The sequence below is a fragment of the Podarcis bocagei genome (assembly GCF_964188305.1).
Source record: "Podarcis bocagei genome assembly, chromosome: 11".
Classification (NCBI taxonomy): Eukaryota; Metazoa; Chordata; class Lepidosauria; order Squamata; family Lacertidae; genus Podarcis; species Podarcis bocagei.
In genome coordinates, this window is record NC_138136.1 from 19,052,954 (window position 1) to 19,078,301 (window position 25,348).

Below are 25,348 nucleotides of genomic sequence, written 5' to 3' on the forward strand. Positions count from 1 at the left end.
TGATTTCTTCTGCCCAGCCAGCCAATGGGGGCGCTCCTCGCTCGGGCCGCGGGGCTTTCGAGGGCTCGGTCGGCGAGACAAGATGGCGTCGCTTAGCGAGACAAGGCGTCTTCTCAAGTGGGTAAGGCGCGGGGGCGGCAGGGCAGGGCACGCTCTTTTTAGGCTTGGGAAACGCGACCTGCCCGGACGCAGCGTGACGGCGACGAGGAGGAAGGGGAATGACTGCGCCCGCCTCATGGGGGCATGGAGGTGGGGGAGCCCTCTGCACATGGCCAGGAACGCTTTTGTAATTATTCCCAACCCAAAACCCCGCCTTTTTTCCGAGGCTGCAGTAATATAAATCTCAAAACCTTTTTAATGCCCAATTTGTCAACCTCAATAAGCCACACAAGTAGCAACACACACTATGGAAACGTTTGAAAACTAATTAAAATTTAATAAAATAAATAAAATAAAACTGCACAAGCGGATCTCTGCATTTTTCAAGGCCCGTAGTCCCAAACTTATATGTAATCCTGCAAAAAAGAGCTGCATATTCTCTGATAAGAATAATATATCAAAGTCTGATTTCCTCCCCACTAGGGGGAGTATTGTATTGCTGACACAACTACAGTACACAGTTTTGCACCCTCTCAGTGCTTTGCACCAACCTCAGGATTGCTTTATCTCTAGCATTTTAATAATTAGATAACCTGATTTATTACTGTAGAAAGGACTGGCTGCTGGCATGTTTTCAGTTTCTGAAAGAGAGAACATTGCTTCTTTAATTTCAAGGTTTTTTTGTTTGTTTGTTTTTAACGCATTAGAGAAAAAAGGGCCAGTTTAAAGGAGTGGATTCACTGAAGTATGTTTTACACCATCTCCAAGCACCATTCTAGAATTTCAATCTCTTCTGATTCAGATGAAACAGAACAGGGTGTCCTCCACACTGGTGACACCTCACTACGAAACACTGAGCAGTTTCACATAGCTGTTAAATAATATGTCAGCTTGCATGGAGCATTATTATTATTTATACTCTGCCCCACTCTGGGTGGCTCCCAGCAGATTAAAAACAGAAGAAAACATCAAACATTAAAAACTTTCCTAAACAGGGCTGCCTTCAGATAACTTGCATGGCACCAAACAATGATGCCCTCATAACTACTTTTTGAAAGCCACCCGGCAGGTAATGGTGAAACTACTGAAGTACAGTGTCCCCAACTCTGATCTCCCTGGGCTGTTCCAGAAGAATACCATTGGCAACCATATCAAAAGTCACTGAGAGGTTGAGAAAAATAAGTAGGTATAGATGGCTCTACCTAACTGCACTGTCCTGCTTTGAATCAGCAATTTTGTCCCTAAAGTGCATGACAAATTTGTCACAGCAGGCTGCTCAGGGTGTCAGAGCAGCTCTCTTGGCCAGATAACAACAGCCCATTTGCTACTTGGAAGCTCTGCTGGACAGCTACCTGTAGTTGCAGTGGTGACCACTGGTGGAGGAAGAGGGGGCGGGGAGAGCACACCGCCCCTGGCAGCACGATCCCCGTGCAATCACGGCTGTCCCGCCCACGCTGGGCACCACGCCCCTGCAGGCGGCACGCCACCCCCAGGATGCATGCCGCGCCCCTGTGGGCGGGGTGCCACACCCCCGGGATGCGCACCAGCCACGCCCCTGCCTGTTCTCTGCCCCCCCCCCCGGTGCCAGAGCTTGAAGCTCCGCCACTGGTGGTGGCACCAAAGGCACTCAGTAGCAATTGTGTCAATGGCTCTGTTCAGCCCACCATTTCAGTGTGACAAGAGTGCCAGCCAACTGCTTAGCATCTTCAGTCTTTCATAATAATGTATGACGGTTCAAACTATGTAGGGGTGCAGGGATGTGTATTCTAGCCCCACCCCAACATTCCCAACTCCTCCTCCTCCTGCCTTTTTTCATTCAGCATAGAGGTATGCAGGAAGATTTGAACTGGAACCCAGATTGTGCAGGGTTCCCAGTTGCAGAGAGTATTAGGATCACATTCAACTGAACACCGTTATAATTCCCCTTTGAACCACTGCACAGAATATGTGAAGGTCAGCAAAGAACCCAGTATACAGGGGATATTGGGGTAGGGCTTTAAACCCACACAGATTCTTCCAAATGCCTGCAGAGCACTTTTCTCCACTAGGCACCAGAGCCTAATTTAGGAAGAGATGTAGTAATTGTATCCACACCCCTCATTTGTATAAAGGACAGTGATGGAACTCATACATGCGAAATCATAGCTAGTAGATCAGGCTTCCATCAGCTGTGTTTGGTTACTTAGTAGTGAGGAAAACATTGCATGTGCTCTGAGATACGCCTTTCCCGCCTGCCCCCAGACTCAAGCTACAACATAAAAAATGATTTTGGAAGCTACATAAACACTAGAGACCTTTGACTACTGTGTTGTATGTGCTAACTTCAGACAATTAATCATGCTTGCTTCAGCGCTTTTCATCCCAGAGAAGCAATCTTTATTTCCCCACATCTTTGATTTTAGCACATGCCCCTGGAAAAAAGAGACAAAATTTTCATTGAATTCTGAAACCCTTTTAGGTTTCATGCCTCAACGCTAATGTCCCCCATAAATAAATCAAAGTTTGTACCTGTACAAGTTGTCTTTTAATGCAGAGCAATGGCATACTCTTATACATTGGGTTGCACAAAAAAGGCATCTTCTGCCAGGTAAAAGACAAGTTACCACTATTGATAACAAACTGAAAAGTGTATCTTGATGAAGGAGCTGTACTTATCCTAAATTCAGTTTCCTGTTTGAAATACCTTGCATAAGGAGGGAAAGTTCCTCCCTTTGTTTTAACAGCTATTTTTATGTTCCCCCAGTTTGCAATATATTTTCTGAAATGCCTGCACTGGAAGTAGTGTCTGTAACAACTGTGGTGTATCACTAATTCAGTAGTGTCCCTATAGATTAACTATAAACATGTTATTTCCTTTGCTTCTTTGCTTCAAAAGCAGTGAAGTCAACCTCTTTTCAGATACATGCAGTTGATCATCTGTCAGCAGTGGTATCTGAAAAGCTGCTTCCTGGATTTGATGGCAAGCAACTGCATATTGTGCAACACACGGTGGGAAGTTCTAAAGAACAAATTGGCAAAGGTAAACATTTGAGAAGCACTTAACTTTCCACTTTCATAGGAGAGGTCTGCTGCCTTGTTTTCTTGCAAGAACCAAGCTTTGCATTTGTAATGCATGCATTTGTTGAACTAGTTGTGCCTAAGGCACCAGGTCTGGCAAGCTACTGATTCCACTAGTTAGGTTGTGCCCAAGGCACCAGTGTCTCATTGTGCTAATGTACTGGTTTCACTAGTTAGGTTGGCCACAAATAATGTAACAAACAATTGTTACAACAAGTTCTGTATGTGGCTTGCTACTATTAGAGATACAAAACAGTAGTCTGAATTATAGAGAACTCTTAGCAATCTGCTTCTATATATGTCTACTCAGATGTAAGTTCCATCAAATTCAATGGGGCTTACTCTCAGGACTGCAGCTTAACTTAAAATGGTAGAAATTTACAGCCATAGGGGGACGAATGTGGATCATTTAGTCATTGAGCGAATTAATCTGTAGAATTTATCCAGTATGTTAAAACTACCAACATAATTATTGGTGAGAGGAGAGAACATTGGATGAAGTCACTGTGCTGTATTTGTAGTTGCTATTCAGAGATGGAGTTTCCATATTCAGACAGAATATGACAATTCCAGATAAATATTGACAGTTGCTCAGATAAATATTGACAGCAGTTTAGTTCTCCACTAGTTGGATCCATTGGGTCTGACCTGTAGAAAAGCCTCATCTTTTAATATGTAACTGATGGAAGTAGTTGAGTACATATGTGAAATGAAGTGGAATCAGGCTGCTGAACATATGGCTAAAAATTATTCTTTATTCTAATGAGTTCAGTTGTTATTCTGTTTTTCAATTGAAATTCAGAAGACCTAAAGATAAAAGTATTAAAGTGCTCATGTGGGGACACACAGGGAGAAATAACTTACACTGAATGCAGAATTTAAGGACAATTTTTTTCCCTGTGGCAAAATATAATGCAGTAATCAATACATGGTTTCTATTCACATCTTGTGAGGGAATACCAAATCTATACTAGTGATGAAAAAAGCAAACAGAAGAAACGGGGGGAAATTACTGTGTTCTTGCTGACACTAACAGAAAATGATACTGGCTTCTCCTCCATTTTGAGCTTATTCCAGTCAATAGCACTTAGCAATAAAGGATACTCCATTTTAAAATTTGCCATGAGCATAGTGTTTTGTGCCTAGCAAGTGTTGGTGTATTTCTTTTCCCTCCCCTCTTCCAGTAACTCAACATTATTCCAAATTGTTTTGTTTTCCTGTTTTCATTTCCATATTTCCCTTCTTTATCCCTCACTTTTTTCCCTCTTCCCATCTCCATTTTACATACTATGTTATTTATGTTATTGCTCAAGATGGCCATCCATGTAATGACCTGGTAAGAATAATAAATCAAGCAATGCTCTTTCCACTGACAAGATATCATAGCCCCTGTGGTTTTTGACAGTAATGGTTTTTAGGTGGAGACTGAACCAGATCTCACTGGCGCATTGATCTTGGAACATCCACATCTTGCTCGATAGCCACTTCCTTAGATGGTATTGTCTTCCATTTTCCAGCCACTGCTTCCTCTAGCTCACCTTTATTTCTATAAATGTTTATATTCAGCAGTATCAGGATTTGTGAGTGGCTTTTTGGTGGTAGCAAAGAGAGGCATTCTATCAATGTGAACCAGACAGAACTGGAAGCGCAGCAATAGTGTACAGTATTTTAGTCACTTGTAACCTTCCTCTGGTTGAACTAAGAGCCATTCAGCATCTGTTTCATCACTCAGGTGTTGAAGCTTTACCACTGGTTTCCTTTCAAATTTATTTTCACTATTAGTCCCGATAGCTTTCATCAGTTTGCCTTTCACTGAATTTTTTTCAAGAGTTTTATTTGTATCTCTGGAGAATGAGTTTGCCCTTGGTTTGGGGGCTAAACTGTGATGAGTGCCGTTTATATCTAATGCAGGTAGTCAGATAGTTCAGGAGCTCAACCCTCCAGCCTGGAATCCTATACTGTCCCCGTTCTTCACCCTCACATTCCTATAGAACCCACAATTTCCCTGACCATCCAGTTTTAATAGAAAATTCCTTGAGTGCATATTTAAAACACTTTTTCATCCCCATATCCAATGGTACCATAGTAGTGCATTTTAATTATTAATTTTATGCTTTAATTCAGCAATTTTTGAAGGCAGCCTGCCACTTTACAGATGAGTTTTATTTTGTTATTTCTTTGAGGAGCTCTGCAGCAACTGTCATCTCCCTTTTTTGCACTTTTGATTGCTTTGGCCACCATTTTATTGGCCTATGAGATTTATTTCCCATCAGCTGAAACAGAGGTACCAACTGCCATACAGTTTGCTGTTAATTCATGTCCATTAGCTAGTTGTCCTATGTTCAACATACACTTCCTGAGGCTGCTTCTTTTATTAAGGAGGGATGATAAAAGCCAATGTGGTGGGCAGTTTTTCTGCTATGGGAGAAAACACTTATGCTTCCATCTTTCTTTGTGTGTGCACACCCCTTTTGCCTATCATGTAATGATTACAGTATTTTAAAAAATTAAAAAGTGATGAATGTTATAGGACACTGATTCATTATATTCTTGCAAGGAGGGGAGAAAACAGCCTTAGAAATAGTTGGTGTACATAAATAAAGAATCAAGAGCAATAGGTAGACAAATGTAGAAATGTTCAGTAATTTATTCCACAGATTTCTTTTTCCACTAGATGATGCTTCGTATAGCCACTCTGTACCACTTCTGATATTCCAATATGACATTTTGCCAGCTAAAATGCAATTATAACACATTGAGAAACATGTTTGCTCAAAAATAAGTCCCACTGAGTTAAATGGGTCACCCCTAGTTAAGGTATGTACAGGATTGCAGCCTTAGAATATTATGTGCCACCTGTATAACAGAAGTATTATACATTATCCAGGGTTTGATAGCACTCATATTTATAGTACAGTCGTACCTTGGGTTGAATATGCTTCAGGTTGAGCGTTTTTGGGTTGTGCTCCGCGGCGACCCGGACGTAACAGAACGCGTTACTTCTGGGTTTCGCAGCATGTGCAAACGCTCAAAATGGCGTCATGCGCGGAAGCGGCAAATCGTGAGCCGCGTACACGCAGGCACGGGTTCCGTTCGCTTCAGGATGCGAACGGGGCTCCAGAACGGATCCCGTTTGCATCCAGAGGTACCACTGTATCTATTTTCTTAGGCATTCTCCATGCTTTGAATTATACCCATCTCAATCTAAATGTAGTGGTGTTAAGGGCAGCTAAATAAGTCTTAATAGAATGATCTCAAACTCTGCTAATGAGTGGTAAAACTTAAGGGAAATCAAGTTTCTTCCCGCAGCAATAAAACATATATTTTGCAATACCTTAGGAAAAGCAACTACCCATAATTGAAATGGCATATACAAAAATTATTAGAGACTTGTCAAGAAGTAACAAAACATGGCTTGGATTTAATTAAGTAGTGCATATCCATTTTTTGATTCGTTATGCCATAGAAAACCAGGCACAGCATTTATAATGAATATATTCTTTTAGTAACAATTCTTTTTAAAACTTGGCAATCAGCAAAGACTTGTGTGACATACAAAAAAACTACATTTTCAGCAAATTCCTTTGGATAGTCCTATTTTCACCTCAATATTGTTTTTTAAAGCTGCTCCAGTTATAAGATGCATTTCACCATATTTGCTATACATTTATTCTAGGTTCTACACAGTGACTTCTGTTTCAGAGGCTATGTACACAATATCGTTCAGAATTTGGTGCTGGTACTTATGGTTTGCATATTCACAATACCACCCATTTTTATATATATATAAAATAGTTACTGTATTTTGTCACCCCACGCTATAGATTCTCATGTGCTCACATACACAAAATGTTGACTTGTGCATGCAGGGTGCCTCATTTTATTCAGGAACTTGATCTGGAACTACCTTCTTCTACAGAAATGAGAAAAGGCATTTGTAGACTGAACTCCATGTGCCCACTGTGGGATTGGAGTATTTAGGACAATTTCTATTTAAAAGCAAGCCCCTTAGCGATGACAGTAATTTTGGATTAAGCTAATTTTTGGTTTGTGTGAGGGTATTGTTAGCAGAATGGCAAAATGTATATGGGTGCTTCATTTAACCACACACTACTAATGTATAGTTTTCCTGGCCACACTTTATTACTGTAGCCAACTAAGAATAGCAATACATCAATCAAATCCAGACCATTCAGCTGATAAAGCACACAAAATTATGGTACTATAGATTAACAATCCAAAGCCTTTAATGATATGATTAAGGGTAGGGTCATATGGAAACAGCCTTTGTGAATTCCCTCGAGAGTACATGCCACGAGGTTTAGAGGTGGGATGTACTGGTCTTCCATGGAAGTATGTTATGTGAAACCATGCCAATACATGTGAAGCATATGCAGATGCAGTAACCACAGGACAACAGCTTGATGAACTACTACTATCATTATGGGAACAGGGACTACCATGTACAGATGTCAGTTTATGCCAATGAAGTATTTCCAGATGCATCTGGCGGCAGCCCTGCACATTTCAAAGGCAATTGTGTGGTCTCTTACTGTCTTATATGAGAACCAGCCCTACGAAGCAGAACTATTTTAACAGTATAACTAAGACCATGTGACCTAAGCATTTATGTATAGCATATATGGATCTAGATTAAGTAGCATAGGTTCTATTAAATCTAACTCCAGTTATCATATATGTGCCATAGTCATGATTTGTGTATATAAAAAAATATTGATCCTTTGTAGGATTATAAATACTCTTCTACATGTAGAAATATGCATTTTGATTCTGATTATCTTGTTGTGCACTTTTCCTGTCTATTTTACAAAAGCTCTGTTTCACGAGTAATCCCGTTTCATGGCTTTATTGCTCCACGTTTTAAAGCAAAGTACTGCAAAAAGAAAGAATAGCAATAGATGACTCCAAATAAATGGGTCAATTTGATGAAGAAATTTCTAAATATTTAGCATTGGTTTTGGTATTCAATTTTGCCATTACCACACACAGTTTTTCTAGCCCTCCTTCATTGAATCCAGACCATCAGTAGTCCTCAGCCTATGAATATACACCACCGATGCAGTAACTTATATATTCCCTTCATCTAACATTTTGTTGACACCATCACAGAGTCTCTGAAGGTGAGACTTGTAAGATCCAAATGGATTGTACAAGGCAGCCAAAAATTCACAATCTGAGAAGTGATCAAACACGTGGTTGACTCGTCCATGAGATTTCGCAGTTAGGTGACGCTGAATGATTTCATGAAGCAGGTCTCTGCATTCATTCAAGAGTTTTGACAAAAACTTTCTGTCAAAGGTATAATCCACTTGATGGAAGCTCACCACAGTTTTGGCCAACTGGTGAACTTTCTTCTTGAATTTCTCCATAAGGATGATCTCTTCTTCATTAAACTGGTTATTCCGGTAGAGGATTGCTAACTTGATTACAGTCTTTATGAGATTTTTAATGATCTTCTCCGCTTCCTTTTTGCTTTGTGTGTATTGCCTTGTCACTCTGTAAAGTTCATCCAACACATCACTGCTAGTGTCATCTATCAAAGCATTTGCTATGGATTTAGATGCCATTTTGCCAAGGATTTTCTTCTGGGCCTGGATGGCCAAACCTTTGGAATTGAAGACATCTGTTGCCACTGGAAGAAAAGGAGTAGATGTTAGTACCTTCAGACCATCTGATGCAATCCATTGAATGTGAAAGCATTTTAAAGCACTGTGTGAGGGGGAAATAACTAAAGTTTCCCACTACATATACTTCCTGTATTAAAATGCTGATTAATTTCCTTGTGTAACAATTAAAAGAACTAAAACCTTTATACTACTTAGGAGGGTATATTTTTTATATTTAAGTACTGATGTTGGTATTACTATTTCAGTGAATGGTACCCTATATTGCTTACTTGAAATATAATCACCTAAAGGAATCCTGAAACCAATATGGGAAGCTAATTACAGACCCTAAAAAAAAAGAAAAGAAAAAAGGATGGAGTACACCTGAAGAACACAGAGAAAGATCATTTATTTCTAGGCAAAATACCCAGAATTTTCAAGAAGCAAGGGTGGTAGCTACTGGGCAAAGCAGTTTATCATGAGATGAGAAGAGGCTGAGCAATGAAAGCTTCCCTTAAATCGGGCTGGGGGACTGATTAAGCGGAGGCTTATCTGTGCCAGAAGCCAGACTCTCCCTTCTGCCTACCAAACATGCTGGTGGGAGCCATTAGAAAGTCCTGAAATGGGATATTCTGAGGGCTGTGGAATGGCTGAGCCAATCCTGGATTGAGTATATCCTGAGCCGGTCTCACTGCTGTTACATGATGGCATCTGGCTGGCTGGTGCTCCAGCATGGAGCTGGTGTGGGCATAGCGCTGCCACCATTAGGCTCTATCATCCTGCCCTCTCCACTTCTACCACTATGAGCAGCAGGGCTGCGGATGTAGCGGTGGCCCTGTTGCTCCAAAAAGCAAAAAAGGTAGTTAGCAGGATCTTGGATTGCGCCTTGAATGTACATATTTGAACACTAAATGTGCACTTTGGTTGGTAAGGACAATTTGTTTGTTTTGAGTGGAATATAGGGTTGTGGTTCTTTCTCTTAAGTGTCAGATTTCCATGCCTGTGCTGACATACCCCCCCATAGGACACATGTGCAACGCCACAAAAAGCTGCACTGTATAAAGAAACACCTTGTCTGTCCTGAATCTAGTGCCAAACAATTCAGGAATTATTTTTTTTTGGGGGGGGGGGTGAGGGGATTATTTCTATTCATCACATCACAACATTATTTTATAAACTTCTATTATGCTCCCTCAATTGGTTTTCCTAAATCCACAAAAGCTTTAGCCCATGTTTCTCAACACAGCAGCTGTGGGCACAATATCTGCAGAGACAAAACTAAAGTCCATCATGAGAGCCATCCTTATCTTGGAAAGTTACACAAGTGGGCTAATTCTGACACACTACTCCACTGGAAGAAAGATAGAGCAATTCTGAGGAATATACTAAAGAAACATGATCTGGCCCTCCAAAAGACAGTTTAGATCTTGCAATAGCTAAGTGGAATACTGCTTTATTTGTTGTTTTTTTAAAATCCAGCTAATCACATGCATATGGATTAGCACAAAGCTTTATGCATGTCTACTCCTAGACAATATTTGTTGAGAGAATAAGCTAATGAACTTTGAATAAAGTCTTACTCCAAGAGCAAAATATGTACATCTGGAAGACTCCTACAGATCAAATCCTGGAACTTGGAATGTGTCCAAGATATCCTACTAGCGCTCATGACAAAGATTCTGCTATTAGACACAGTCTAAACAGTTTATTTTAACACTCAGATCATTTAAACATGTCTTTTAATAGCCCAATTTTCACAGATGAAGCTACTCAGATGCCAGATGAACTATTGTGATCTATTTTAAGAGAAGCAACTGGGATCACATGATGGACAAACTTGTGTTTTAACCATGTGATGGAGGGAGAGTCAGTCGATTTAAGAAATAAATAGTGCACTTAATGGCTCACTTGTAGTCTCAATTGTAAGAATCAAAACTCAATTTTCTCATATTAAGTGACAGCAAATTTCTTTTCCTAACACACACATTCTCTCTCTCTCTCTCTCTCTCTCTCTCTCTCTCACACACACACACACACACACAGGCTTTCCTGTGACTGCAGTTACTTTATTTCATTTTTCTATCACCAGATCCTTTAAAAGTTGCTCTAAAATGACTGACATTCCACTTTATAACTACCCTAGGAAACCTATTTAGAATTAAATAATTCTAAGAATAGCAAACTAGTGCTAGAAGTTTTAAAAATATGAATGAGATTATTACATATGGTTTTCTACAATTACTATTACTTCCGTTAAAATAATTTTTTTTTTTCTTCCAGTAGCACCTTAAAGACCAACTGAGTTAGTTCTAGGTATGAGCTTTCGTGTGCATGCACACTTCTTCAGATACCTAGAACTAACTCAGTTGGTCTTTAAGGTGCTACTGGAAGAAGAATTTTTTTTTTATTTTGACTATGGCAGACCAACACGGCTACCTATCTGTAACTATTACTTCCGTTGTCCAATACTTCCAATATCTGACACAAATCTAATATTTCATGTTTTCCATAACAATCCTATAAATGTTTTTCTAAACTGTTTCAGCCGGGGGTCTCACTAAGCCAAGCTATGTCTTAAAGGAACATTGTGGCTGATTTAGTTTTCCTTGGGTGCTGCTGCTGCTGTTGCTGCACTACTGTGAGCAAAACCATGATTCAACTTAGAATGTCATCCTAGTTGGATTCATGGTGCTTCTTGCTCCAGACAAAAACAAAAGCTATAAGCAAGGTTTGATCTTCAGTTTATAGCTCATGATTTGTCATGGAGGCAAACTATAAGACCAGGTTGGACAACATGCTAAGCCAAAGCATGCCTTGGCTTACAGCAGCAAAGCAGAAGGATGATCGGGGGAGAACCACAGCGGTTGTGATCTCCTTCCTGGGAATCAACTATGGTTTGGTTTAGTGTTTTATGTGAACCAGCTAAATATAATCACTTTCAGGATCAGATGCAGCATGAGCAGCAGGAAAGGGCCACTGTGCTCATGTCCTGCTTTTGTGGGCCAGGCTTCCCATAAGGATCTGCTTTGCTACTGTAGATAACAGGATACTGCACTAGGCAGGGCTTTGGTGTGGTCCAGTGGGACTTACGTTCTTATGTTGGGGTTTCACAGTTTACATAGCCACAAGGAAAATGAACTGCTTTAAACTTAATTCATCGTTTGTTTTAACACAACCCCCGCCCCCATACTATAGTAAGACAGAGTGCACAGGGAATTTAAGAGGTTGCTATGGAAAAGTCAAATTCCATCTTAGAATGCTTAAATAAGCTTTGAGCCAGTTTACACACACACACCTGCTGTTTTGTTATTATTTGATTTGAATTCTATTTCTTCTAAACTGCTCTCATTTTGCTACATATAAATAAATATTAAACTCAGCTCAACTAGACTGTTGAACTGCAGCTCATGTAATAACTTGCATGTATGACTGAGGCGGAAGTTTCATTACTTCAAGCAGAATCCTCTTCAATGGAATATTGAAAACCAAGTGAGGCACATATATGTGTGAACCAGTCTGTTTTTGTTTTTTTTAAAGGGTCTGATTACGTGGGCACATCTATATACACATTCTTCCTGCTAGACGTCCACTACTGGCTCTGTGCTCTCAAATCCACACTCTCCCAAGTATGCTATTCGTCAGCAATCTGCAGGACTTTTGCAGACACATTTCCCACAGCAACAAGCCTGCAAACTGGAGTCATGTTTGAAATGAAAGTTGTGCGAATAGAAGATTGTATCACTTGCTTAAAACAACAAAACTGCATAGAATACAAAAGAGGCAGCAGCATGCCACACTATAACTAATAATGTTGCCTGGATAGCTCCATTGGTTAGAACATGGTGCTGAAAATACTAAGGTAGCCAGTTTGATCCCTGTGCGTATGGGACAGCTGCAGACAAACACAGTTTACTGCTTGACCAAAGATTTTAAACCAAATGAATGTGGGTGGACAGGGTGACAGTTGGCTATGGTATTTGTGGATTTGTTGCTGCAGGCTTTGCCTCAGCACAACCTCTATGCTAACATTCCAACTTTCTATCCATCAAGCCTAGATTTTGCATGCCAATGGCAGTTGACAGTTTTAAAACCGGTATGTATTAACATTTATTTACCAGCACTCTGTTTTTCTTTGCACAAGAGTCACAGGAACGTTATCATTAATTTTTTAGTTGCTTTTCCTCACAAAAGTGATGCAAAGTGGCTTACAAAAATAGTATAAACATTAAAACCAGTTATAACACACACACAACCAGTAAATGCCTAAAAAGCACATCTGTGCAGATGACAGGTCATACATATCCCACCGCACTAAAAGAGGCAACAAATGTATGAAACCCTTCAAATTAAGTGAAAAGGAAAGCTTTTGCTTGGCGCCTAAGAAATAAAGATGGCACCAGGGAGAGCATTCCACAAGTGGGGAGCCAACACTTGAAAAGGTCTGTTCTCATGTGGCCTTCCTCCTGCCCTCCTGAGGAAGGGACACAAAGAAAACACCTCAGACGACAATTTAAAGATCTGGGTTCGTTCACATGGGAAGAGGCAGTCCTTGAGATACTGGGGTCCTGAGCAACTTAAGGCATTTCAGGTCAAAACTGGCACTTTAAATTGAGGCCAGAAACATAATTTGTAGCCAGTGCAGTCATACCATAATTGGTGTTATATCTTTGGATCGTCTTGCCTTGGTCAACAATCTGGCTGCTGAATTCTGCACAAGCTGCTGTTTCTGAACCATCTTTAAAGCCCCACATACAATGCAGTAATCCAACCTAGAGGTTACCAGAGCCTTAGCAATGGAAGCTAGGCTATCCCTGTCCAGCTGGGGCACCAGTCAAAGCTGGCAGAAGACACTCAGTCCCACTGAAACCACTTGAACCTCACGTGAAAGCACAGGAGCCAGATGTTTTCCCAAGCTATGTACATACCTGCTCTTTCAGAGGGATAATAATCCCATCCAGGGCAGATTAATCCCATCTATCCGGTACCAACTAACACTTCCTCAGCCTTATCTGGGTTAAGCTTCAGTTGAACAAAGTCAAGGAAATAAGGGGTAGAAAAACATGGAAAGGAAAAATAAATAGTCTGGGATAATGGGATAAATGAGGAACATGATAATGCATTTGGGCAGATACAAGAGAGAGGAGCAAAAGTATGTATGTATGTATGTATGTATGTATGTATGTACGTACGTATGTTATTTCTGTACTGCCCTATACCTGAAGGTCTCAGGGCAGTTCACATAAAATATCAAATACATAAAAATCAAAACAACAACAACAACCCAATAACCTCCCCCCCCCCAAAAAAAAAGAGCCAGCATTTTAAAAAGGGTATAGGATGTAGATCAAGTCAGGCAAAGGCCTGGTTAAAAAGGAATGTTTTGCCTGGTGCCTAAAGGTGTATAGTGAAGCCACCAGGTGAACTTCCCTGGGGAGAGCATTCCACAGACAGGGAGCCTGCAGAGAAGGCCTATTCTCGTGTTGCCACCCTCCTGACCTCTTGAGGAGGCACACGAAGAAGGCCTCAGAGGATGATCTCAGGGTCTGGGTAGGTTCAGATGGGAAGAGGTGTTCCTTGAGGTATTGTGGCCCTGAGCTGTTCAAATCAAAATGAGGAAGAAGATGGATATGGGAAATAAAAGGGAAGGAAACAACTAGAGATGAAAGGACTATTAGGCCAGACACAAAGAGAACAGTAGGCGGTGGAGGTGCAAACATATACAGAGCAATGGGTGGGGGGGAGGCAGAAGTGAACTGGATAAACACACTGGAGAGAAGGATGTCATTAACAGCCAGAAGAGACACAAAGATCAGCCAGATATTTCCTCTCCTCTCCCTCCCCCCCAGCCACCAACTACAGAACCAGAGTGATGCTAAACAGACACAGGCCACTTCTTTTAACTTGAGTTCAGACTTTTTCTTCTTCTTTTTTAACCATGTCTAATTCCACATCCTGACATTTGGATGCTGATGTCAAACACCTGATAATCTTCAGTTTTAAGGACATGTCTTGCTCTCAGGGATGTAAAAGAACACTTTGGGCATATTTATGATTGTGAGCTAATGACCTGGAAACAAAATATAAAAGAATCCCAATGGTTAACTTTCACTTCATAATGGAAGATGGCATTTTTTTAACTCTGGCCCTGCACAACACATTTTTAGCAGTCAAACTACTCTCACCCTGACGCTTTCTTTCCACTATTTGCTTTGGCATTTTTACAAACTAATTTGACAAGATGTAACATATACGCAGGAAACTGCAGTGGTTTTTTTGTTTTTATGTTTTTTGCTCTACTGAAGCCTGGCCATAGACTACTGAAATCTCTGTCCTGAGTATTTTCAGGATCATAGTACCAAAGGTGACTCACTGAGACCACTATATTCAAAATGCATACATTCAGAGTTGCCTTTCTACTATGACTGGTGACTATGACTAAAACAATGAATGGATTATTGTACATCACCACTTCATGCTCCAAGCATTTTACCATTTTTTATCTCGAAGAGAATGAGGAAATTTTGTTTAATAGCAGAATTTGGCTGGCTAGCAGGGCCATCACTCATAATAGCTGTTTATCAAACAGTCTGCTTCTGCACTCTAACCATCTCAATTCTGTATCATGTCAAAAAAACAACAACAAAGTGGCAGACACTGACCTCACACAATCACATGGCAGATTCTGCTGTTAGAAGACTGATAGTACCATAATGAGATAGCAGCTTCAGTGATACAGCTTATTCCCAATTTGAGCTGACAACCTTAGAAACAGCTCCTGTAGCTGCCCTTTAACCACTAGCCAGGTCTGCAGCATGCAGCAGTTAGCAGGTGGAAATGTTTAGTTCCATGCCTTAAAAACCTTCACCTGCTGATTTGCACGTCTGAAACCTTATATATATATAAACCATATATATATATATATATATATATATATATATATATATATATATATATATATATATATATATATATATATATATTGGCCTACTCATCTCTCATCTTCCATATATATATATATATATATATATATATATATATATATATATATATATATTGCTTTCGTAGATTTTCACGGGTACAGGAATGCAGGTTTTGGTGTCTTCGGGTGTCTTCCCGTGTAAGAGTTGGGGTGTCTAGGCGACGTTTCGACGAGGTCTCACTCGTCATCTTCAGGCTGGTGCTTTCGGCTTCTTGTTACTGGAACAGAGCAGGATCTCAGTGTTTGAGTTCCTATAAATACTGTTGAGGGGGTGTGGTGTATAGCCTCCAACGTTCTGGGCAGAGAGGAAGTTCCCAGGTTAGTGTGCCTTTTCTTCTTTTGTTCATTAATTACTTGAGGGATATCTTGAGAGATTTCTTGAGTGATATTCTGAGTACCATTTAGGAGGGTCATTAGGTGTGGATTAGTTGCTAAAGCTTTCGTGTCTTGACCTCTTGAGCTTGTGAAGAGTTTTTCTGAGAAGATGGCTGTACTGCACTTAGTTGTGCCAAGCCAGAGCACAACTAAGTGCAGTACAGCCATCTTCTCAGAAAAACTCTTCACAAGCTCAAGAGGTCAAGACACGAAAGCTTTAGCAACTAATCCACACCTAATGACCCTCCTAAATGGTACTCAGAATATCACTCAAGAAATCTCTCAAGATATCCCTCAAGTAATTAATGAACAAAAGAAGAAAAGGCACACTAACCTGGGAACTTCCTCTCTGCCCAGAACGTTGGAGGCTATACACCACACCCCCTCAACAGTATTTATAGGAACTCAAACACTGAGATCCTGCTCTGTTCCAGTAACAAGAAGCCGAAAGCACCAGCCTGAAGATGACGAGTGAGACCTCGTCGAAACGTCGCCTAGACACCCCAACTCTTACACGGGAAGACACCCGAAGACACCAAAACCTGCATATATATATATATATATATATATATATATATATATGGAAGATGAGAGATGAGTAGGCCAAGCTGCTTTTATCAGGTCAGATGGCGAGACTGCAGTTGCCCAGGAGGATTATTTTACCCGAAAATTGCATAGAATTTTTCTGCCAGGGTCCTTTCAGGTTATGACACCCCATAATGGGGGAATGCTCCACCACACTGTATCCTCAAGTCAATAAAGAAACAGCCTAGGCCCACTGATCCAGATAAAATCCTAAAGTCCAGGTATCAACCTCACTGCTAGTAATGAAGCAAATAGCTGTTAAGAAGTTTTAGTAAACTGTACTACACCAGGCATGGGAAATTTGTGGCCTTCCAGCTGTTGTTGGGCAACTCCCAGCACAACTGACTCCTGGGCCACGCTGGCTGGGGCTGACGAGAATCAGACTCCAACAATATCTAAAGGGCCATAGGTGCCCCCCACCCCCCAAAAATTAATTCCACATAGTTATCAGTACAAAGTCTTTGAGTGAGAGTTGCACCCTTTTGCACTCAAGTTACAGTTTCCTGAGTACTTCTAAAGTCATTGCTGTAGGATACATATGGGTTGCAAGCAAAGTGAAAATATCAGAAATGTTATCTTTTTCCAAGAGGGGGACAAAACAACATCAGGAGATCTAACCACACTTCTTTTCTAGCAGATATACTCAAGCCTCTTTATTGCTCCATTTGAAAACCATAAGAGGCTGTGGAGGAAATTTGCTACAGGATGTGGGTAAAGGTGCAATCGGACAGAAGCAGGACGAGACAGATTCACATATTACTCTGACAGTGCCATGATATACAGTAATGCTGATCTCATCTTCATCTTTATGTAGCCAGAAGAGGGTGAAAAGAACGACAAACTAGCCAAATGAGTACTGAGCATCCTCAGTTGGTGTGGGATGATGGCTGACTGTTGTGGGGTGGGGACCAAAAACCAGGATGACAAAAACAGAATGGAGTATCCTGCGAAAGGACACAGCTGGCCAGTGGGCACTTTAAACATCCCATACTGCAACATGTGTTACAGGTCCCATTTGTATAACCAACCCTTGTTTAACTTCTTGGAGATTTTGTCTAAAGTTTGTAGGGCTATAGCCCTATTTGAGTGTTCCAGTTATCCTATGCAATTAGAATCACATGAAGAAGAGTGGCAGCAAGTTGCTAGCTCAGCTCTCTGTCACTGTTCTCATCACTCTCTCCAAGTTACAGGCAGATGTCTGCAATGCAAAGCAGAGCTGGGTCCTAAACAGCACAAGGAGCCTATACATTTAGAAAAGATTCCATACTTCAGAAATGAATGCTCCAATTTGTGGATGGTACAGCATTTTATTTTTATTTTTTTGAGGGAGAGGGGAACTAGCCCACTAATATGAGGTATCAGAACATCTAAATAGGGCTTAGATGGATGGACCAATAATATAACCCAGAAACACACATTTTATTTTAATCATACAGCTAAAGCATATACTTAGCTGTACAAAGCTGTGGCAAGAGAAGGCTTAAGCGACATTATGTGGAGTATATCACAATCACCATTTTTATTATTGTGACTGAATTGCATATTCTGCTGAAATATTTACTGATTTTGCCTTGAAGAACAGTTTTAGATAAAATCCTATTTCCCCTTAAAACCATGACACTCACTCATTTCTGCAATAGAAGAATTATAACGTGGACAAACACAGCATGGGAGCAACCTTCAGAACAAGGTATAAGCCTGTAACTCTTCTCAATACTCTGAATGACATGGATCTACTTAACAGGAGAGTGCACAGAGTATTGTTAGTGAGACTATTCCTGTGAGATAGATGCCAGTGATTAGTTTAAAACACACAACTATCAACGTAGCTAGCATTGGATTATCATAATCGAGAACTGCTCTTTTCTCATTTATGTGCAATGACTTCCTACCTTCTCTTACAACTAAAACATAATGCAGTGATTCTTAAGTGCTTTAGCCTAGGCATTCATAGAGTCCAAGCTAGAGTCCAAGCCAAGAAATATGGTGTATGCAAATACAGAATGCTGATTCACAGTTCTTTCGATCTATATGAGGGAACATAACAGAACGTTAACACATTTCCTTCCTCTTTGCCTTTCTGTAACAATAAGCGCATCTGCACAAGTACTGCTGTGCTACAGTTATTAGTTGGTACATCAGGCAACATTAAATTCTTAAACTTGCAGAATGATAAGCACTGCCATTCTGCTGGGAGAACCAGCATCAAAATGAGCAGGAGAAAGTCATGCAATGTGAGTAGTAGTAATTTCAAATTATTAAAGCAGAGGTTAAAAAACTGATATTGCCAGCTCTACTGTAGCTGGGTAATGAAAATGTTTTTTTCAAATTTCAGATAACCAAGGCATCTGCCTCTTCTCAGGGGAACTCAAGGCAGCATACATTATTCATGCCTCCTAATTGTATCTTCACAACAACCTTGTAGGGTAGCCCAGGCTGAGAAATAGTGAAATGCCCAAGGTCACTCAGTGAGATTCACAGCTTAATACAGATCTGATCTCCCTAATACTATTCAGACACTTTAACCACTGCACCACACTGGCTCTGGATAAGCTTCCTGCCAGAGTGGTCAGCAGAGAGGGGTGGCACTAAGCACCTGGCCCCCCAGCCGTGGTGTCTCTGCTGCTTGCTGAGAGTGACAGGGGCAAGGTGGCAGTGGAGATGGGAACTGCACGGATGCACCAGTACAGCCAACCTGGTACTCCTGCCAATGAGCCGTCACAGACCCAACCTGGCATCTCAGCCCATTCAGTAAAGAGCAGCAGCAGTGCTGCTACCAGGAGGTCAGGTGTACAGCAGCGGCCCTTCCTTTTGGCTGCTCCCTGTCTCTTGACTGGAAGGCAACTAGCTCAGAGCAGTAATATATTGTGAGACTCAATGGGCAGCCTCTTCTGAAGATAGGCAACTCTGCTACATCTCTACACCTGGATTGATTGAATGATCCAGTCACGTCAGATGCAAATATATGAAAGAATTATATTGCCCCAGGATGCTGTGGAAGATTACTGGAAGGAGGCAACAGCAGAACTGGAAAATGTGCAAAATCACTGATCAGGCTACCAACTTTCTGGGAGGGTACTCTGAATTAAAGAAATCCTGTACTCTGGTAGTGGTCTGAGCACAACAGAATGTCCTTCTGGCATGTACACAATGAACATGTATGAAATACAAGCACTTACATTTTATAACCTGTAGACAAATCTAATGACTGAAAACACCATTTTCAACGTAAGTCAATCTACAGAACATAAAGGGGCATTCATTTCACCAAACCATAACACAATCCAGTCAAAATTTAGCACTTAAAACATAGCACAGTGGGCATGTACTGTGGAGTCAGAACTAATCCACGGCTTTATGGTATTCATCTGCCTTATGGCTGTTCTTATCTTGGATCATACATGATGCAGCAGTCGTGTTTGGGGAAGTAACATATGATCTGGGTGCCCATGCTGGCGTCCAGTTCTCCAGAAACCCCGTTTGTGGTTTCTCTCCTTCAGGGGTATGTGGGGAGTGGTATAAAAAGCACGAGTGGCAGCATGAACTCTGGGCTCAAACTTCATTTCCCTCACATGGATGTTGCAATGAAACTGCTGTAAAAGGGTTGTGTTTTTTAAGTACAGTAGACCCACAATTTATGAAGGGGTTATGTTCTGGGGATAGTGCATAAAGCCAAAATTGCATATACTGTAGTCAAAACACTTTGGGTGCAAGGTGGGTGGGATTGCCAAAGTATTTTCCCCAGATGCCCTCTCCCTTTTTAATTTTTTTAAAAATGCTTGCCAGGCACATAAAGCTGAATGCACACAAGTTAAATGTCCATAAGTTGTGAGTATACTGTTATGGAGCAGGGAGGCTTTTTCTTCAGTTTCAAAGCACAGGCAGCTGGTATAATAGTTTATTGCAGAGTTTCTCTTGAAGTTATCCTGCGTGCAATTCCATCCCTGCTACACCATAACCCTCCTCTCATGAGCTCGGAGATAAAGTCATGACATGCAGCTTTATTGATTCTCATCTAAAACTGCTGCAAACAAGCTTGTGACCTCAAGCATCTTGCACAGAAAAAGCTTCTGGAAAAGCCACAGTTATCAAAAAACAAAGGCTATACCTCTCCAAAAAGGCATCAAAAATTCTATGCTGACCTCTCAAAGTAGTTTACAGTTTGCATTTTGACTGAGTCCACTGGAAAAGTGCCACATTCTTTTCCTGATCAGTGTAAGGCCAATTGTGAGTCATTGCTTCTGTTGTACTATTTTACTGTTCAGGAAAACAATGAACTGTACAGCAGCTTCACATTTTTAATTTATTCATCTCTTTACCCCAAAGTGATGTTCCACTTCCTGCTGAACCAAGCAATACCTTTAGGAGGAAGCAAAGAGGGGGAAAAAACAAGGTAAGGAGGGAGGAGAAACCCCTGGAGATACTGTGGGACTGCCTGAAATGAAAAGTTTACTTCCAAGGGTGAGAAAACATTTTCTGATGCACATCAGGTTGATTCTTCATTTCCTTTTGAGGTGTGTAAAATCAGAGCAGGGGTTTCATGGTCCAGATGTCCAGATCTGACACTGTTCCATGATCTAGATCAGGGGTCAGCAAACTTTTTCAGCAGGGGGCCGGTCCACTGTCCCTCAGACCTTGTGGGGGGCCGGACTATATTTTGAGGGGGGGGCAGGAATGAACGAATTCCTATGCCCCACAAATAACCCAGAGGTGCATTTTAAATGAAAGCACACATTCTACTCATGTAAAAACACCAGGCAGGTCCCACAAATAACCCGGAGATGCATTTTAAATAAAAGGACACATTCTACTCATGTAAAAACATGCTGATTCCTGGACCCATGATCTAGATTATGTTCCAAGCACCCAATCCTTCAAATGTCTGTTCAGTTCAAGTGAACCAACAGGTTCAGTGTCACCTCATTGGAAAGATGTGAAAGAATTAACTGTGGTAGGGAACCTTTGGGTTCCCCAATATTCAAAGCATATTTTCAGGGAGCTCAAGAGACAGCAGAAGGATTGAATTCAAGCAAATGTAACTATTTTAAAAAAATAAATAAAATTAATTACCATAAAAACTCATTATGGATATTTTGATATTTCACTGTTTTACGTAGTCATGGTATCTACTTCCATACACTGATTAATTTATGTATCATTTACCTTTGTATCCTGTACTACTTTGAATGGATATATGCACTAACAACACACTTGGAATATTTAAAGTCACACTTGTAGCATTGAGATTTATTTTACAAATTCTTTTTTTAAATTAAAGATATGCAAATTTCCAAAACTAATTAAAGGGGAGTTTTTGAAGGTATATTTACTCACTTGGAGGGAGTTAGCAAAGTTAGGTGCAAATGCATTTATTATGTGCAACATTGCAAAGATAGTATTTGCTGTTAAAAAAACCAACACCCTTATATTTGGTCAAATCACCAAACGTTATCTTTTTTTTTTATAGAAATTTTTATTGGTTTTTTCACCTTTTATAAAGACAAATACACACAAAAAAGACAAGAGACAAAAACATGTATAATTTCAGAAAATCCTACTTTCCTAACCTTGTTCCCTGACTTCCCCCCACCCCCCTTCATGCATCCCAATTCCCAAAATTGTGTCAGCAAATTGGTATTTCTCTTCTTAATCATCTTAAAATTACCTCTTTTATAGAGAAAAATAAATTTTTTCTAAGTTGGACTCAAGTTCTCTTCCATTGATTTCCCAATTTGTCTTAAATAAAAGTCATATTAACTAAACCCAAGGGTCTTGAATGTTTTTACAATTCTATTCTTCCCTCCCTCCCATCCCATCCCCGGTTTTCGTCCCTTCCCAATACATGTCCAAAATATCAGTTCTTAGCCTGGGTTCCTCACGTCCGAGGCTTTCAAGTCTCTTTCAGTCCCTCTCCGCCGGTCTTGTTGGTAATCCTTTATGTCGGTCATCGAATCTCGAAAAAATTCTGTCACCATCCAACCATATTCTCTTCCCACAAGGACATTTAGAAACAGCTGCTGGAAAATTTCCACAAAGTCTGCATCTTCAGAGTCAAAGTCAAAGTGGAGGTCCCCATCATATTTCTTTATTTTAAGTTCCTGTGTTCCATAAACTCCCGGGGCCTCCTCCTTCATCCTTTGCATCTTTCGCAGATTTGTGGTAGATGTAGTCCAAAAGTCTCCTTGTTTATATTCCACAGATGTCAGCTTCTGGTTGGTACTTTCCAACTTTACTTTCTCTTTTTCTTGTTTAGTCTCTTCCACTTCTTTAGATATCATTTCCAATTCAGCTGTGGATTCTTTCTCATCCAGGTCCTCAATACATTCAGCAGAGCTGCTTGTTCCAGAAGTCAAGGTCATAAGTTGTTTATTCATAGCCAGACTCTGCTCTTGTAAGATTCCCACCAGCTGAAACATTCTTTCGATTTCCACTAGTAACTTTCCATCCACAGCCATTGTAATTTCACAGAATTCCCCCTAGAGGGAATCTGGTTACTTGGTAATCTTTCTCCAACAATCCTCCAACTTATTGTTATTACTTTGTTTCCAACAATTTTAACTCAATTGTAACTCATTTTAATCCAGAGGGATCTTAAATAACGATTTTTCCACTTAAACTGTCCGTTTGACAGCTTTGACAGCTGTCAAACTCCGCGCCTCTTCCACAAGCTCAAAAGCAGGACGCTCCCGGGCCCGGGAGGGGGGGGGGTTGTTTACAGCAGAAAGAAAGCTTCCAAAAATTTCTTTTTGCCAAATCTTGGAAGTTAATGTCTTTTTCAACTCACCCCACAAAGGGTAGGCACTCCAGCTTAGTTCTTATATCGTTGCTTTAGATCGTCTGCAAGAAGGGGGGGTGCGGACTTCCTTTTAGCACACCCCCCGGTCGTCTCAAATTCACGGGATAATATTCATAAAGTCCAATTCCGTTTTACTCACGGGTTATTCTTTTCAGTCCGAATTTCAAGGAAGGGAATCAGCGCTCTCCAGTCATGGCTTGCGGCTTCGCTCAACCGAGGTAGCGATCGACTCTCAGCACCACGCCACCCTCCGTATCCTCTCCGCAGCCTTTAAAAAGGCTCTTCGTGAATCGGGGGGCGCTTAAGGTGCCCACCGAGTCTTCAGTCCGCAGGCTTCAGCGCCTGCGGTTTTTAAGGGTCCCCGCGTCGCCGGCGCGGCAAGACCCGTCCTCAGTTGAGCCGATTCCCTCCGCAGCTCGGAGGGAATCCGCCATTTCCAGATCGCGCCAACCCGGAAGTCCCCAAATCACCAAACGTTATCAAACATTTTTTGATAGTTGATCTAGGTATATTTGTACTAGCTTTTAGTGTACCTTGCAAACAAAGTGTTTAACATTTACCAGCCCATGAAAAATATGAAGCCATGTCTCTATTGTTGCTGTGTAAATGTTGCTGTTCACATGCTTGAAGGAGGAAGTCTCAATTTTGTGTTTGTGTGTGTGCATTAATAGTATGTATATTTGCAGTGATCCAATGAAAAGAAGTGCCCCTGAAGAAGGAAAAGAATAGGTCTTGGACCTTTAAACTACAATAAACTTTGAGAACACTTCCCTCTTTCATTTTCTTGCTGTTCACATAACTACACAACCCAGAAATTATAAAGCTGTGAATGTAGCTAGCTTCATGCTAAGACTGGCTAAGGTATGGGAAGTACATTGCTAACCACTTAGAAATGTTTTGCTACTTTTAATGGTAGTGATTCTAAGAGAGAGGTGAGCCTCAGCAACTCAAATGGCCAGTGCACATGTAATTTGCTTAACCACATGCTCCTTCCCAATCCCTCCTTGTGGAACCTGGCAAGCCTTAACCACATAATCACATTTCCCATAGGGACATTATTCCCTGTGTTTGTGGTGTTCTTTTAAGTTGTGTTAAAATTCATTTTGTGTTCAAGACTGCCTTCAACCTTTCACAGGGCTGTACTGTTCCCCTGAGGAAAGGTGAGAGACCTTCAGCTCCCAAGGTGAACTTCTGTATCTCTAGATCAGGGTCCTCCTTTGGCTCATAGGCCAATCTTGGCCCACCAGACTTCCCCATTTGGCGCATGAGTCCACCATGTGTACGCCATGGTCACCCCCATGACACCTGATGTCATACAGGTAAGGGTGGGGCTTGACCAAGCTGCTTTGTCCAGCTCTGAAAGCAACCAGTAACCAGCTGGTTGTCAGGAGCCTTTGAAGTGCTACACGAAGCAGGAACCCAGTGCTAGGCAGGATCACACTCCCTTCATAACAGCTGATCCAAAGGGAGATCAAATTCTAAAGAACTTCTGAAGTTCTTTAGCTTATTAACTTCTCTTTCTCTCTCTTAAATATTCTTCTATTCCTTTTACTATATTTCTTCATTTTCCTTCCTCCCTCCTCCTCCTCTCCCTCTTTTTTGCCTTTAATGTTTCAGTTTGGATAAAGAAAATATGTTTGACAATAATCTTTGTATTTTTCTTCATAAACCTTAATAATTATTTCAAGAAAAAAACATGGGGAGATGCTAAGGTCAGGCTTTTGTAGCAAAAATAACATGCTAATTCAACATAGGTTTCTGTCAGGAAACTGACATCGGAGCAACAGGAGAAGGAGAGGCTCTCCGATTCTGCAGGAGAAGGTACCAGCA

The 25,348-nt window shown here is 40.9% G+C and overlaps 1 protein-coding gene across 4 annotated transcripts in view; it reads right to left on the reverse strand.

Moving 5' to 3' along the window:
* Positions 1-5,785: 5,785 nt before the first annotated feature.
* The window catches only part of TNFAIP8 (TNF alpha induced protein 8), a 47,799-nt gene continuing 28,236 nt past the window's right edge, over positions 5,786-25,348 (reverse strand). For all 4 annotated transcript variants that reach the window (XM_081213928.1, XM_081213926.1, XM_081213927.1 and 1 more), the window contains exon 2: positions 5,786-8,809. In XM_081213928.1, the coding sequence (XP_081070054.1) occupies positions 8,244-8,744 (501 nt within the window). In that variant the 5' untranslated portion in view covers positions 8,745-8,809 and the 3' untranslated portion in view covers positions 5,786-8,243. The remainder of the gene's footprint in view (positions 8,810-25,348) is intronic.